Source organism: Oncorhynchus tshawytscha, linkage group LG01 (assembly GCF_018296145.1).
Source record: "Oncorhynchus tshawytscha isolate Ot180627B linkage group LG01, Otsh_v2.0, whole genome shotgun sequence".
Classification (NCBI taxonomy): domain Eukaryota; kingdom Metazoa; phylum Chordata; class Actinopteri; order Salmoniformes; family Salmonidae; genus Oncorhynchus; species Oncorhynchus tshawytscha.
Genome location: NC_056429.1, coordinates 8789683 through 8807430, shown reverse-complemented (window position 1 = coordinate 8807430; position 17748 = coordinate 8789683). Strand labels below are relative to the sequence as shown.

At 42.4% G+C, this 17748-nt stretch overlaps 1 protein-coding gene across 5 annotated transcripts in view; it reads right to left on the bottom strand.

Moving 5' to 3' along the window:
• The window catches only part of LOC112217308 (microtubule-associated protein 1B), a 92750-nt gene extending 83274 nt beyond the window's left edge, over positions 1 to 9476 (bottom strand). For 3 of the 5 annotated variants that reach the window (XM_042326085.1, XM_042326211.1, XM_042326041.1), the window contains exon 1: positions 9179 to 9475. In XM_042326085.1, the coding sequence (XP_042182019.1) occupies positions 9179 to 9431 (253 nt within the window). In that variant the 5' untranslated portion in view covers positions 9432 to 9475. Of the gene's footprint in view, positions 1 to 9178 lie in introns of all 5 variants that reach the window. The other 2 variants (XM_042326158.1, XM_042325987.1) reach the window with 2 other exon arrangements.
• Between the last annotated feature and the right edge of the window lie 8272 nt (positions 9477 to 17748).

The following is a 17748-nucleotide window of genomic DNA, read 5'->3' as shown; positions in this document are numbered from 1 at the left end:
CAGGAGAAGCCTGTCTCTGATCCTATTCAACAGGGCCTTTAGCCGCAGGAGAAGCCGGTCTCTGATCCTATTCAACAGGGCCTTTAGCCGCAGGAGAAGCCTGTCTCTGATCCTATTCAACAGGGCCTTTAGCAGCAGGAGAAGCCTGTCTCTGATCCTATTCAACAGGGCCTTTAGCAGCAGGAGAAGCCTGTCTCTGATCCTATTCAACAGGGCCTTTAGCCGCAGGAGAAGCCTGTCTCTGATCCTATTCAACAGGGCCTTTAGCCGCAGGAGAAGCCTGTCTCTGATCCTATTCAACAGGGCCTTTAGCAGCAGGAGAAGCCTGTCTCTGATCCTATTCAACAGGGCCTTTAGCAGCAGGAGAAGCCTGTCTCTGATCCTATTCAACAGGGCCTTTAGCAGCAGGAGAAGCCTGTCTCTGATCCTATTCAACAGGGCCTTTAGCAGCAGGAGAAGCCTGTCTCTGATCCTATTCAACAGGGCCTTTAGCAGCAGGAGAAGCCTGTCTCTGATCCTATTCAACAGGGCCTTTAGCCGCAGGAGAAGCCTGTCTCTGATCCTATTCAACAGGGCCTTTAGCCGCAGGAGAAGCCTGTCTCTGATCCTATTCAACAGGGCCTTTAGCAGCAGGAGAAGCCTGTCTCTGATCCTATTCAACAGGGCCTTTAGCCGCAGGAGAAGCCTGTCTCTGATCCTATTCAACAGGGCCTTTAGCCGCAGGAGAAGCCTGTCTCTGATCCTATTCAACAGGGCCTTTAGCAGCAGGAGAAGCCTGTCTCTGATCCTATTCAACAGGGCCTTTAGCCGCAGGAGAAGCCTGTCTCTGATCCTATTCAACAGGGCCTTTAGCAGCAGGAGAAGCCTGTCTCTGATCCTATTCAACAGGGCCTTTAGCAGCAGGAGAAGCCTGTCTCTGATCCTATTCAACAGGGCCTTTAACCGCAGGAGAAGCCTGTCTCTGATCCTGTTCACTGGTGGATACTCTGTCTGAGTCTGGGATAGGAGATGAATATAATTTCCTTTCATCCACCCCCTTATCCTCCTATCTCCCCATGCCTCAATAAGAAGAGGATGACTGTACTTTTTTCCCAGCTTCTGTTTTTCTTGAGAGAGAGAGAGATGTTCCCGAGTACGGTCTATTCTCAGAAATGCTGAGTCACTGATTCTGGTAAAGGCCTCAATGCTCCTTGCTCAAATTGGTATTTTGTGTTTGGACTGACAAAACCCTTCTCAAAGATGTGACAATTGCATTGATCATTATGACAGACAATTTGACATGTCTAAAATGTAATATCCTGAGAGAGAGAGGGACAGAGGGAGAGAGGGAGAGAGAGATCACTCAATAGTCGTAGGACAACTGTGTTCAGGAGAGCTCTCATACCACCCTGAATCCCACTGCTGGCTTGCTTCTGAAGCTAACCAGGGTTGGTTCTGGATGGGAGACCACATGCTGCTGGAAGTGTTGTTGGAGGGCCAGCAGGAGGCACCATTGAAGAGGTCCAGAGAAGTGGTTGATTATAAACTCATTACAGTAACTAACTTGCTTATAATTTATGTCATACAAACTTATCAGACACCAATTCACCCAACTAGAAAATTATACTACTAAGTTAGTAATGATCAACTAATTAATACAGTGCATTTGGGAAGTATTCAGACCCCTTTTCCACATTTTGTTATGTCACAGCCTTGTTCTAAAATGGATTAAATAAAACACGTTCCTCATCAATCTACACACAATACCCAATAATGACAAAGTGAAAACAGGTTATTCGAATTTTTAGCTAATTTATTAAATATAAAAACGGATTCCTTATTTACGTAAGTATTCAGACCCTTTGCTATGACACTCGAAAATTGAGCTCAGATGCATCCTGTTCCCATTGATCATCCTTGAAATGTTTCTACAACTTGATCGAAGTCCACCTGTGGTAAATTCAATTGATTGGACATGATTTGGAAAGGCACACACCTGTCTATATAAGGTCCCACAGTTGACAGTGCATGTCAGAGCAAAAGCCAAGCCATGAGGTCAAAGGAATTGTCAGTAGAGCTTGGAGACAGGATTGTGTCGAGGCACAGATCTGGGGAAGGGTACCAAAACATTTCTTCAGCATTGAAGTTCCCCCAGAACACAGTGGCCTCCATAATTCTTAAATGGAAGAAGACTCTTCCTTGAGCTGGCCGCCCGGAAGAACTGAGCAATCGGGGGAGAAGGGCCTTGGTCAGGGAGTTGATCAAGAACCCGATGGCCACTCTGACAGAGCTCCAGAGTTCTTCTGTGGAGATGGGAGAACCTTCCAGAAAGACAACTATCTCCGCAGCACTCCCCCAATCAGGCCTTTATGGTAGAGTGCCACTCTTCAGTAAAAGGCACATGACAGGCACATGACAGCCGCTTGGAGTTAGCCAAAAGGCACCTAAAGGTCTCTCAGACCATGAGAAACAAGACCTGGCACCATCCCTACGGGGAAGCGTGGTGGTCGCAGTATCATGCTGTGGAGATGTTTTTCAGCGGCACGGACTGGGAGACTAGTCAGGATCGAGGGGAAGATGAACGGAGCAAAGTACAGAAAGATCCTTGATGAAAACCTGCTCCAGAGCGCTCAGGACCTCAGACTGGGGCGAAGGTTCACCTTCCAACAGGACAACGACCCTAAGCACACAGCCAAGACAACACAGGAGTGGCTTTGGGACAAGTCTCTGAATGTCTTTTTTTTTGTGTTAATTTTTTTATTGAACATTTATTTAACTAGGCAAGTCAGTTAAGTACAAATTATTATTTACAATGACGGCCTACCAGAAGGCATATGGCCTCCTGCAGGGACGGGGGCTGGGAATAAAATGTTTAAATTAAATAAAAATATAGGACAACGCACGCATCACAACAAGAGAGACACCACAACACTACATAAAGAGAGACATAAGATGACAACATAGCATGGCAGCAACACAACATGACAAAAACATGATAGCAACACATGGCAACAGCATGATAGCAACACAACATGGCAACAGCATGATAGCAACACAACATGGCAACAGCATGATAGCAACACAACATGGCAACAGCATGATAGCAACAGAACATGGCAACAACGACAACATGGCAACAATGATAGCAACACAACATGGCAACAGCATGATAGCAACACAACATGGCAACAACAAGATAGCAAGACAACATGGCAACAATAAGATAGCAACACAACATGGCAACAGCATGATAGCAACACAACACGGCAACAACATGATAGCAACACAACATGGCAACAACGTGATAGCAACACAACATGGCAACAGCATGATAGCAACACAACATGGCAACAACAAGATAGCAACACAACATGGCAACAGCATGATAGCAACACAACATGGCAACAGCATGATAGCAACACAACATGGCAACAACAAGATAGCAACACAACATGGCAACAGCATGATAGCAACACAACATGGCAACAACATGGCAACAACATGATAGCAACACAACATGGCAACAGCATGATAGCAACACAACATGGCAACAACATGATAGCAACACAACATGGCAACAGCACAACTTGCTAGCGGCACAAAACATGGTGTCCATGATTGAGTCTTTGAATGAAGAAATGGAGACAAAACTGTCCAGTTTGAGTGTTTTTTGCAGCTCGTTTCAGTCGCTAGCTGCAGTGAACTGAAAAGTGGAGCGGCCCAGGGATGTGTGGGCTTTGGGGAACGGGTGTTGTATGTGGAGGATGAGGGCTGCAGTAGGTATCTCAGATAGGGGGGAGTGAGGCCTAAGTTACCTTCCTTGAGTGACCCAGACAAAGCCCAGTCTTGAACCCGTTTGAACATCTCTGGAGAGACCTGAAAATAGCTGTACAGCGACGTTCACCATCCAACCTGACAGAGCTTAAGAGGATCTGCAGAGAAGAATGTGAGAAACTCCCCAAATACAGGTGTGCCAAGCTTGTAGCATCATACCCAAGAAGACTCAAGGCTGTAATTGCTGCCAAATGTGCTTCAACAAAGTACTGAGTAAAGGGTCTGAATACTAACGTAAATGTGATATTTCCGTTTTATAATTTGTATAAATTTGCAAAAAATCTGTTTTTGCTTTGTCATTATGGGGTGTTGTGTGTAGAGTGATGAGGAAAACAAATTTGTTAATCCATTAACAAGTCAAGGGGTCTGAATAATTTCCAAATGCACTGTACATGCTTAGTAATACCTCAAACATGTTCCGCATCCATCCATGTTCCCCAAGTGTTACCAAATGAATAATGCAGGGCAAGTTCTGCACAGCACCCCTGTAAATCTGTGTGGAGGGCACACAGTGCCATACAAAAGGTGGTTGAGAAATCCTGTGAGGACGAAGGGTAGAGAATACAAAATGGGGATTCTATGTTCACATCGTGTCCGAGGAGTGGAGAAAGCTGGGGGAGCCCACATTCTCAATTACACTGACAAGGGGTAATTTTCCATGATGCTGTCTGCCTCCCGTCTGCCTCTCTGCCTCTAGTTCTGGCTAAGCTAGTGTGTGAGCCAGGCTATATATCTTCTCATGACACTTTGTTTTTTGTGGAACATGCCTCATAAGCTCATACAGAACATGTTTCAGACGTTTGATTAGTAGGTTATTCCCTATATCACCTTGTGCCTGTTTATTAACATGACATTTGCTGTTCCCTGAACTAGTCTATGTTCAGTGGTGTAGTGGAGGGTATACGCTGTATCAATTAATAGGGTTGATGGAACAGATCGGAATGTTTTGCTTAACTTCTTGGATATAGGGGGCGCTCTTTTAATTTATGGATTAAAAAACATGCCCGTTTTAAGCGCAATATTTTGTCAAGAAAAGATGCTCGACTATGCATATAATTGGCAGCTTTGGAAAGAAAACACTCTAAGGTTTCCAAAATTGCAAAGATATTATCTGTGAGTGCCACAGAACTCATGCTACAGGCGAATCCAAGATGAAACTTCAACCAGGAAATGGGCAGAATTTTTGAAGCTCTGTTTTCCATTGTCTCCTTATATGGCTGTGAATGCGCCGGGAATGAGCCTGCCCTTTCTATCGTTTCTCCAAGGTGTCTGCAGCATTGTGACGTATTTGTAGGCATATCATTGGAAGATTGGCCATAAGAGACTACATTTACCAGGGGTCCGCCCGGTGTCCTTTGTCTAAATTGGTGCGTAATCTACAAGCTGCACGCAGTCATCCAGTGATTGAGAGGAGAGAGGAGGCTTTCAACGAACGATATATCATGAAGAGATATGTGAAAAACACCTTGAGGATTGATTCTAAACAACGTTTACCATGTTTCAGTCGATATTATGGAGTTAATTTGGAAAAAAGTTCGGCGTTTTGAAGACTGAATTTTCAGGGTTTTTTGGTAGTCAAACGTGACGCACCAAACGGAGCAATTTCTCCTAAACAAATAATCTTTCAGGAAAAACTGAGCATTTGCTATCTAACTGAGAGTCTTCTCATTGAAAACATCTGAAGTTCTTCAAAGGTAATGATTTTATTTGAATGATTTTCTGGTTTTTGTGAAAATGTTGCCTGCTAATGCTAACGCTAAATGCTACGCTAGCAGCGCTAGCTGTTACACAAATGCTTGTTTTGCTATGGTTGAGAAGCATATTTTGAAAATCTAAGATGACAGTGTTGTTAACAAAAGGCTAAGCTTGAGAGCTAGCATATTAATTTAATTTCATTTGCGATTTTCATGAATAGTTAACGTTGTGTTATGCTAATGAGCTGCGGGGATAATTACACTACTGGATACAGGTTTTTTTCGTAGCTAAACATGACGCACCAAACGGAGCGATTTCTCCTAAACAAATAATCTTTCAGGAAAAACTGAGCATTCGCTATCTAACAGAGTCTCCTCATTGAAAACATCTGAAGTTCTTCAAAGGTAATGATTTTATTAGAATTATTTTTTGGTTTTTGTGAAAATGTTGCCTGCTAATGCTAATACTAAATGCTACGCTAGCTGCGCTAGCTGTTACACAAATGCTTGTTTTGCTATGGTTGAGAAGCATATTTTGAAAATCTGAGATGACAGTGTTGTTAACAAAAGGCTAAGCTTGAGAGCTAGTATATTAATTTCATTTCATTTGCGATTTTCATGAATAGTTAACGTTGCGTTATGGTAATGAGCTTGAGGCTGTATTCACGATCCCGGATCCGGGATGGCTCGACGCAAGAAGTTAACAGATCGGAATGTTTCGCCTTAACAGATCGGAATGTTTCGCCTTAACAGATCGGAATGTTTCGCCTTAACAGATCGGAATGTTTCGCCTTAACAGATTGGATAACAGATCGGAATGTTTCGCCTTAACAGATCGGTTAACAGATCGGAATGTTTCACCTTAACAGATCGGTTAACAGATCGGAATGTTTCGCCTTAACAGATCGGAATGTTTCGCCTTAACAGATCGGAATGTTTCGCCTTAACAGATCGGAATGTTTCGCCTTAACAGATCAGAATGTTTCGCTTAACAGATCGGAATGTTGATCAACTATTATTTCTTCACATTTTAGGCGCAGAAATGTACACACAAAGTGCAATGTGCAGGAAAACACAGTTCTAAAATGCACATTTGCACATGCGATCAGTTTCATGGACAGAGGTGGAAATATATGTTAGAAAGAGGGGGGTCCTAAGGAGGCAACAACTATCATGGGTTGCTAATATGACTGGGATAATGCTGTTAGACAATGAAAGTAAGTTGACAGAAAACCAATAGAACAATAGAACCAATAGAACAGGAGAATGAGGACGAATGAGGAAGTAATGAGGAATAATGAGGAAGTCTGTATAAAAAAAATATTGCCTCCACGTTTCCATGGTAGGATTTTGGATATAGACTACTTTGAAGCGATGTAAGACATGCTTCATACCTCATAATATGAAGTAAAACAAACACCTAGCACATTTCATTCACACCATGTAAACCCCTAGCATATTTCACACCATGTAAACACCTAGCACATTTCACACCATGTAAACACCTAGCATATTTCACACCATGTAAACACCTAGCACATTTCACACCATGTAAACACCTAGCATATTTCACACCATGTAAACACCTAGCATATTTCACACCAGGTAAACAAACACTGAGCACATTTCATTCACACCATGTAAACCCCTAGCATATTTCACACCATGTAAACACCTAGCACATTTCACACCATGTAAACACCTAGCATATTTCACACCATGTAAACCCCTAGCATATTTCACACCATGTAAACACCTAGCATATTTCACACCATGTAAACACCTAGCATATTTCACACCATGTAAACACCTAGCATATTTCACACCAGGTAAACAAACACTGAGCACATTTCATTCACACCATGTAAACCCCTAGCATATTTCACACCATGTAAACACCTAGCACATTTCACACCATGTCAACACCTAGCACATTTCATTCACACCATGTAAACACCTAGCATATTTCACACCAGGTAAACACCTAGCATATTTCACACCATGTAAACCCCTAGCATATTTCACACCAGGTAAACCCCTAGCACATTTCACACCATGTAAACAAACACCTAGCACATTTCCTTCACACCATGTAAACCCCTAGCATATTTCACACCATGTAAACCCCTAGCATATTTCACACCATGAATGTGTTCCAAATGGCATCCTATTGGACCCTGCTTAAAAGTAGTGCACTCTAAAGGGGATATGGTGCCATGTAGGACATAGGCCATGTGTCAGAAAACACTGGACAACACCCTCCATTTGTACCTATCATCCAGCATGCCTTTTTAGCTCATATTGAAGATTTTTCCATACTGTACGTGCAACAATTGGCATAGCCCTGGGCTACCTTGATACAGAAAGAACATGACAGCTATGGTTTTCAACAAGACAACAGCATTACTGTATTTAACTGAACATCATGTTGAATGCTTTAGTGCAACGGATGACTCATTATTAATGAGGGCAATGTCCCAGGAGTTTGGCACAGTGCATTTGTAACAAGCACAAGCAGTTAGTCTACGGATTTTTCCCCTTCGTGGTCAATTTAGGCTTCAATATTGTTGTTGTTTTTGTATCACACCATTGCTGAGAATGTGTGCAACTGTTTTCTTCCTGTAGCAGGCCCTCTCATGGCAGGCTACATGTGAGTTATTACAGTCTGGTCTCATAGTTTAGACGTAACATAGTAAATGTATACCCGGGAATCTCAAATTAGTATGATATGTTACGTTGGTATGGTTACATAAGACAGAAGTTTACTTAAGGCAAAAACAAAAGGAGGGTGGGCGTATAACGCGAACATCTAGCGACCCAAAGGTTGCAGGTTTGAATCTCATCAGGGACAACTTCAGCATTTTAGATATTTAGAAACTTTGCAACTACTTAGCATGGTAGCTAATCTTTCCCCTAACCCTAACCCTTTTAGCTAACCCTTCCCCCTAACCCTCACCTTTAATCCTAACCCTAACCCTAATCCTAACCCCTAGCTAACGTTAGCCAACTAGGAATACGTAACATATCATACGTTCTGCAAATTCGTAACATATTGTACAAATTGCAAATAGTAACATATCATACGAAATGGATGATGGACATCCACAAAAGAATACATACCATACGAAATGTAACATGTCATACTAAATTGAGTGTCTCAGGATTTATGTACAGAATAACACGAAATGCTCTGAGACCAGGTTGGTTAGGATCATGGAAATACATTGTGTAGAAAAAGGCTACATACTATGTTGGAGGTTTTATAAAACCACCATACGTTTTCTGGGAATCCATGAGACTTGCCTGTTTGTGTCCCTAATTGAAAAACGAATACATGTATAGATTTTTTTCATCAAAGAATTAAAGAATCCCTTGTAATTATCAAACGAATGTGAAACGTGTAGGCAAGGCTCCACAACATTTTCGTTCCACTAAAAAGTGGCGTAGTAGGCTATTCGTTCGTGCAAAACTGCTGATTCAATATGCCTGATGCGTCATTTTTTTTCTCATTAGGAAACCGGCCGCACATTCTTCATATCTTTCAATTGCATCTTATACATTTCAATCCGTTCTATGTTATCATTTTTTTATATGTATATATTGGAGGTTATGCATGCTGATTTTACAGAATTCGTGTGTAACAGTGAGACTCGTTGAAGTTGCCTACTCACCCCGCTCTAAGTGGTCTCTGGCGCGTTGCAGCTGGTGGTCTGTCGCTATCTCTCCGATCACTATGAGCATGTAGTAGTTCCCTTGGCTGAAAGGGGGTCCTCGGCACCGCTTCTCTCCAAGGTCCTGAATTCGCTTCTCGGACCCCAGCCGCGAGCTGCTCTCTTCCTCCAGCACTGCCGTGAGCGGACCTCGAGCCGGGATCTCCATGGCAACACCCCAGCGAGCAGACGCCGGGGACGGTTCTATCTCCATGACAACTTCCACAAGCACGGAGTGTGCGGCAGAAAGGTTGGAGGAGAGTTAGCAGGGCTATTAGAACGTTCGCTTTTGGAGCCATTTACTTCCATTTGATTGGCCGAAAGGCCCATGTAGCAGGATGATGTCACATATTGAGCTATCGGGCAAGTCCAAAGGGTAGGACCTTGATTTTGGAAACGGTGAGCCCCCCCCAAAATAAATGTATGATTAGCTTGAAATCTCAAAGGTAAATTGTAAATACCAAAATACCAATGGGCTGACTTCTGCAGCATCTCAAAGTTTATTTTCCGTAGTTTACAACCTATTCTGAGAACAACACGAACACACACACACACACACACACACACACACACACACACACACACACACACACACACACACACACACACACACACACACACACACACACACACACACACACACACACACACACACACACACACACACACACACACACACACACACACACACACACACAGAGAGATCAAATAACATTTTAGCAGTTTGTCAAAGTGTGTTTGTGTTAGCCTCTGCCCAAATTGGCAGATTAAGGTATCAGTATGTTACCAGTCTAATTCCAAAGCCATGGTAAACTGCTGATTCCCCTTCTGAAATTTATACATTTCTCAGACAGGTTTGGCGATGCCAGTCTGAGCCAGTCTGAGTGACGAAAAAAAACGCAACAGAGGGAGGATCTCTGTGGCAGCAACCTACTCGTATATGCTGTTTTATTTATATATATAAAATGAAACACAGATCGCTGTTATATCTCTTCCTATCTATCTATATATATATATATATATATATATATATATATATATATATATATATATATATATATATCATAGTATGATATCATTTATATATATTATCATTAGTATGATATCATTTATGTACTGTATATTCACGTCGCCAAATAATTGTTTAAAACGCACTGTTTTGCTATGAAAATCTACAGTAGCCTCAACAGCACTCTGTAGGATAGCACCATGGTGTAGCCGGAGGACAGATAGCTTCCATTCTCCTCTGGGTACATTGACTTCAATACAAAACTTAGGAGGATCATGGTTCGCAGCCTCTTCCATAGACTTACTCAGTAATTTTGACAACTTCTGGAGGACGTCCTCCAACTTATCAGAGCTCTTGCACCATGAACTGACATGTTGTCCACCCAATCAAATGATCATAAGCTACAGCTAGCTAGCACTGCAGTGCATAAAATGTGGTGAGTAGTTGACTCCGAGAAAAAGACCATAGTTGAACAGTTTTGAACAAAATAATTTCTTACAAAATCAGGAGAAGCAGCAGAGTGAGAGACCTGTCTATTTTTTCACCACTTTCACTTACTTAGCTAGCTAATGCACCTAGCTAATTTAGCCGACTCAAATACCCGGCTCAAACAGAAAGGAATGCTATTTATGTTAGCTAGCTGGCTATGGCTATCCAACACTGGAACTCATCCAAGTCATGGTAAGCTTTCAATTTTCCACCGGTGCCCGCCATTTTAACTGCTAAACTGCTTGCTGTACACTGTACTTCATGATTGTAGCGGCTTTACTAACGTTTTAGTCCTAGTAGCTATGTTGATGATGGAGGCTCTGTGTAGTGGTTAGCTCCGAGACAGGATGGTGTCGAGGCACAGATCTGGGGAAGGGTACATTTCTGTCTCCAAGAACACAGTGGCCTCCATCATTATTAAATGGAAGAAGTTTGGAACCACCAAGACTCTTCCTAGAGCTGGCCACCCAGCTAAAATCTGAGCAATCGGGGGAGAAGGACCTTGGTCAGGGAGGGGACCAAATGTATTTAATCAATTTTAGAATAAATCTATAAAGTAAAAAATTGTGGAAAAAGTCAAAGAGTCTGTATACTTCCCGAAAACACTGTATGTCTTCCTCAACAAGGACTGGCCGCCCAGCTAAAATCTGAGCAATCGGGGGAGAAGGAACTTGGTCAGGGAGGGGACCAAGAACCCCATGGTCACTTCTGACAGAGCTCCAGACTGCCTCGGTGGACATGTGCGAACCTTCCAGAACGACAAGTATCTCTGCAGCACTCCACCAACCGGGCCTTTATGGTAGAGTGGCCAGACGGAAGCCACTCCTCAGTTACAGGCACATGACAGCCCGCTTGGAATTTGCCAAAGGCACCTAAAGGACTCTGAGACCATGAAAAACACGATTCTCTGGTCTGATGAAACCAATATTGAACTCTTTGGCCTGAATGCCAAGCGTCACGTCTGGAGGAAACCTGGCACCATCCCTACGGTGAAGCATGGTGGTGGCAGCATCATGCTGTGATGATGTTTTTCAGTGGAAGGGACTGGGAAACTAGTCAGGATTGAGGGAAAGATGAACAGAGCAAAGTACAGAAAGATCCAAAGCACTCCACCTTCCAACAGGACAACGACCCTAAGCACACAGCCAAGAAAACACAGGAGTGGGTTATGAATGTCCTTGAGTGGCCCAGCCAGAGCCTCGACTTGAACCCAATCAAACCTCTCTGGGTCTGAATACTTATGTAAATGTGATATTTCAGTTTTTTATTTTTAATACATTTGCAAAAATTTCATTATGGTGTGTGGTGTGTAAATTGATGAGGGAAAAAAAATGTATTTAATACATTTTCAAATAAATCTATAAAGTAAAATATTGTGGAAAAAGTCAGAGTCTGTATACTTTCCAAATACACTGTGTGTCTTCCTCAACAAGGACTATCCGGAGGCTGTGTGCCAGAAGAGAAAATAACTTATCCCAGCTATGCAATCTGCCACAGCGCGTGGGGACATTGCTTACGGCCGCTATGACAGGCTCATCTTACACCCTCCCTTCCAAAAGCCTCGAAGGGATGAGAGAGCTAAGCCTATGGGTTCATAGCTTCAACCCTGCAGCACACACACACACACACACACACACACACACACACACACACACACACACACACACACACACACACACACACACACACACACACACACACACACACACACACACACACACACACACACACACACACACACACACACACACACATTGATTGATGGACTGCTGAATGTATATATTTTTATCCTGCTTTGTTTGTTCTTTTATATATTATGTCTATCTCTGATAAGCTATCCAGGAAAGGGCTGACAATAGCCCACATGTATATATGTAGCCTTAGGAATACGGTTCATGAAATGAATAACTTGCTAACATCAGATAACATTCATATATTAGCCATTTCTGAGACTCACTTAGATAATTAATTTGATACAGCAGTAGCATCTATAGAAGAGACATGAATTCTTATGGGGGAGGTGTTGCTGTATATATCCAGAGCCATATCCCTGTAATGCTTAGAGAAGAGCTTATGTCAAGTGTTATTGTTGTGGTTGCAGTGTTGTGGTTGCAGGTTCACTTGGCACATCTAAAGCCTTTTATTTTGAGGTGTTGCTATAGGCCACCAAGTGCTAACAGTCTGTATCTAAATAATGTGTGAAATGCTTGATATTGTATGTGATGTAAACAGAGGGGTCTACTTTCTTGGGGACCTGAATATTAATTGGTTTTCATCAAGCTGTCTGCTCAAGAGGAAGCTTCTCACTGTAACCAGTGCCTGTAATCTGGTTCAGGTCATTTTTTTTAAACGACCGGGGTATATCACATTTACATAAGTATTCAGACCCAGAGAGGTTTGATTGGGTTCAAGTCGAGGCTCTGGCTGAGCCACTCAAGGACATTCATAAGCCACTCCTGTGTTTTCTTGGCTGTGTGCTTAGGGTCGTTGTCCTGTTGGAAGGTGAACCTTTGCCCCAGTCTGAGGTCCTGAGCGCTTTGGATCTTTCTGTACTTTGCTCTGTTCATCTTTCCCTCAATCCTGACTAGTTTCCCAGTCCCTGCCGACAGGAACAAGATTGTCCGCATGTATTGGTCACATTTTTACTAATACTGTAGAACTTTGTTCTAAAGCTGTATCCTTACCCATTAGTTGCAGTGACCACAATACAGTGGCCATATCCAGGAAAGCCAAAGTTCCAACAGCTGGGCCTAAAATAGTGTATAAGAGATCATACAAAAGATTTTGCTGTGACTCATGTGATTGTAACGACGTGCATTGAGAGTCAGGAAGCAAGTTCAGGGAGTGAGTGTTTTAATAAATTAACGGAGCATAATACAAAACAAGGAACGCACAGACATGACACCGAAACAATGACGCCTGGGGAAAGAACCAAAGGGAGTGAAATATATAGGGAAGGTAATCAGGGAAGTGATGGAGTCCAGGTGAGTCTGTCGACACGCAGGTGCGCGTAACGATGGTTACAGGTTTGCGCCAAAATGAGCAGCCTGGTGACCTAGAGGCAGGAGAGGGAGAACACGTGACAGTACTGCTCCAGCCGCAGGACGCCGATCAAAATGACGATCCCCTGCTTGATGCGCTGGATGAGAGCCTGACCAACCGGTGAGGGCAGAAAAAAAACACTCCAGGATGCTTCCCTTAGGTGAGTGTTTTAATAAATAAACGTAACATAATACAAAACAAGAAAACATGAACAACACACAAACATGACACAGAAACAATCATGTCTGGGGAAAAGAACCAAAGAGAGTGACATATATAGGGAAGGTAATCAGGGAAGCGATGGAGTCCAGGTGAGTCTGACCACACGCAGGTGCGCGTAACAATGGTGACAGGTGTGCGGCATAATGAGTAGCCTGGTGACCTAGAGGCCAGAGAGGGAGCACATGTGATGTTAAAAATATATAAAGAATGATGGGAAAAAAAACTTGAGTACTTTAAATGAAATGATGGGCAGAAAGACTAATTCAACTCCATCTTCTGATGACTTATTCATTGCAAAACCATTTAATGATTTTAATTCTTTTAAATGATTCTGTAATTTGCGAAGTGGCAAATGTAGGCAGGAAATGCCAACAATGAACAGTGAGCCACCGTAATTATGCATAAAAAACTAATAATGAAAGAAAGGCATTTCACGTTTGAATTTTGTAAAGTTAGTGTGGGAGAGGTGGAAAAACGATTGTTAGTAATGACAAGCCTCCTGGCATTGACAACTTAGATGGAAAGCTACTGAGGATGGTAGCTGACTCTATAGCCAGTGCTATCTGTCATATATTTAATTTGAGCCTAGAGGAAAGTCTTTGTCCTCAGGCATGGAGGGAAGCCAAAGTAATTCCCCTACCCAAGAGTGGTAAAGCAGCCTTTACTGGTTCTAACAGAAGACCTATAAGCTTGCTGCTGCCAGCTCTTAGCAAACTGTTAGCAAATTGTGTTGGAACAAATACAATGCTATTTCTCTGTAAACAAATGAACAACAGACTTCCAGCATTCTTATAGAGAAGGACACTCAACATATACTTCACTGACACAAATGTCTGAGGATTGGTTGATAGAAATGTATAATAACAAGATTGTGGGAGCTATACTGTTAGATTTCAGTGCAGCCTTTGACATTATTGATCCTAACCTGTTGTTGAGAAAACGTATGTGTTATGGCTTTTCAAACTCTGCCATATCGTGGATTCAGAGCTATCAATCTAATATAACTCATAGGGTTTTCTTTAATGGAAGCTTCTCTAATGTCAAAGATCTAAAGTGTGGTGTACCGCAGGGAAGCTCTCTAGGCCTTCTACTCTTTTCTATTTGTGAGTCTATGTATGCTGATGATTCAACCATATATGCATCAGCAACCACAGCTAATGAAGTCACTGAAAACCTTAACAAAGAGTTGCAGTCTGTATTGGAATGGGTGGCCAGTAATAAACTGGTCCAGAACGTCTCTAAAACTAAGAGCATTGTATTTGGTACAAATCAAGCTCTAGACCTTGGCTGTATCTGGTAATAAATGGTGTGGCTGTTGAACAAGTTGGGGAGACTCAATTACTTGGTGTTACCTTAGATTGTAAACTGTCATGGTCGAAACATATAGATTCAATGGTTGTAAAGATGGGGAGAGGTCGGGCCGTAATAAAGACACCACACTCTAAGAAGCAACTCCTGCAGGCTCTAGTTTTATCTTATCTTGATTATTATCCAGTTGTGTGGCCGAGTGCTGCAAGGAAAGACCTAGTTAAGCTGCAAGGACAGACCTAGTTAAGCTGCAAGGACAGACCTAGTTAAGCTGCAAGGAAAGACCTAGTTAAGCTGCAAGGAAAGACCTAGTTAAGCTGCAAGGAAAGACCTAGTTAAGCTGCAAGGACAGACCTAGTTAAGCTGCAAGGAAAGACCTAGTTAAGCTGCAAGGAAAGACCTAGTTAAGCTGCAAGGACAGACCTAGTTAAGCTGCAAGGAAAGACCTAGTTAAGCTGCAAGGACAGACCTAGTTAAGCTGCAAGGAAAGACCTAGTTAAGCTGCAAGGAAAGACCTAGTTAAGCTGCAAGGACAGACCTAGTTAAGCTGCAAGGAAAGACCTAGTTAAGCTGCAAGGACAGACCTAGTTAAGCTGCAAGGAAAGACCTAGTTAAGCTGCAAGGAAAGACCTAGTTAAGCTGCAAGGAAAGACCTAGTTAAGCTGCAAGGACAGACCTAGTTAAGCTGCAAGGACAGACCTAGTTAAGCTGCAAGGAAAGACCTAGTTAAGCTGCAAGGACAGACCTAGTTAAGCTGCAAGGACAGACCTAGTTAAGCTGCAAGGAAAGACCTAGTTAAGCTGCAAGGAAAGACCTAGTTAAGCTGCAAGGAAAGACCTAGTTAAGCTGCAAGGACAGACCTAGTTAAGCTGCAAGGAAAGACCTAGTTAAGCTGCAAGGACAGACCTAGTTAAGCTGCAAGGAAAGACCTAGTTAAGCTGCCTAAGCTGAAAGACCTAGTTAAGCTGCAAGGACAGACCTAGTTAAGCTGCAAGGAAAGACCTAGTTAAGCTGCAAGGACAGACCTAGTTAAGCTGCAAGGAAAGACCTAGTTAAGCTGCAAGGAAAGACCTAGTTAAGCTGCAAGGACAGACCTAGTTAAGCTGCAAGGAAAGACCTAGTTAAGCTGCAAGGACAGACCTAGTTAAGCTGCAAGGAAAGACCTACTTAAGCTGCAAGGAAAGACCTAGTTAAGCTGCAGTTGGCCCAGAACAGAGCAGCACGTCTTGCATTATAATCAGAGGGCTAATATAAACACTATTCATGCCAGTTTCTCTTGGCTAAGAGTTGAGGAAAGACTGACTCCGTCACTTCTTATTTTTATAAGAAACGTTAATGTGTTGAAAATCCCAAATTGTTTGCATTGTCAACTTACACACACACACACACACACACGTTTCACAGTCCCCAAATCCAGAACAAATTCAAGAAAGCGTACAGTATTATATAGAGCCATTATTGCATATTATATTGCACACATGAACAGCAAACCTGGTTTTAAAAAACAGATAAAGCAACACCACACGGCACAACGCTTCTCCCCTATTTGACCTAGATAGTTTGTGTGTATGTATTGATATGTAGACTACGTGTGCCATTTTTAAATGTCTGTCGTTCTTCTGTCCTTGAGCTGTTCTTGTCTATTAATGTTCTGTATTATGTCATGTTTCATGCGGACCCCAGGAAGAGTAGCTTTGTTTTTGCAACAGCTAATGGGGATCCTAATATAATTCCAAATACTGGGCTGGCGTGGTGACACGTAGTCTGCGGTTGTGAGGCCGGTTGGACGTACTGACAAATTCTCTAAAACAACATTGAAGGTGGCTTATGGTAGAGAAATAAACATTAAATTCTCTGGCAAAAACTCTGGCGGACATCCCTGCAGTCAGCATGCCAATTGTACCCTCCCTCAAATCTTGACATATGTGGCCTTTCATTGTCCCCAGGACAAGGTGCACCTGTGTAATGATCATTCTGTTTAATCATCTTCTTGATATTCAACACCTGTCAGGTGGATGGATTTATCTTGGCAAAGGAGGAATGCTCACTAACAAGGATGTAAACAAATTTGTCCACAAAATGCTAGAGAAAAAAGCTTTTCGTGCAAATGAACAATTTTATTTCAACTCATGAAACATGGGACCAACATTTTACATGTTGCGTTTATATTTTTTGTTCAGTATAAATATGTGGCTGTCCATGGTCCTGATTTCTGACCACAAGTCCAAATCCCCATCTCCATCCATTGTTTAGGAAAGGGACGATTTAGCAAGCTAGCCAGCTACTACAGGACATCAACACAAGCAGACCAGAAACATACACATTTTTCTGAAAATGATGTTTTTGCTTAAGTGTTTTTTAAAGTTGTTTTTTTTACCCTTATATTACCAGGTAAGTTGACTGAGAACACATTTTCGTTTACAGCAACGACCTGGGGAATAGTTACATGGGAGTGGTGAGG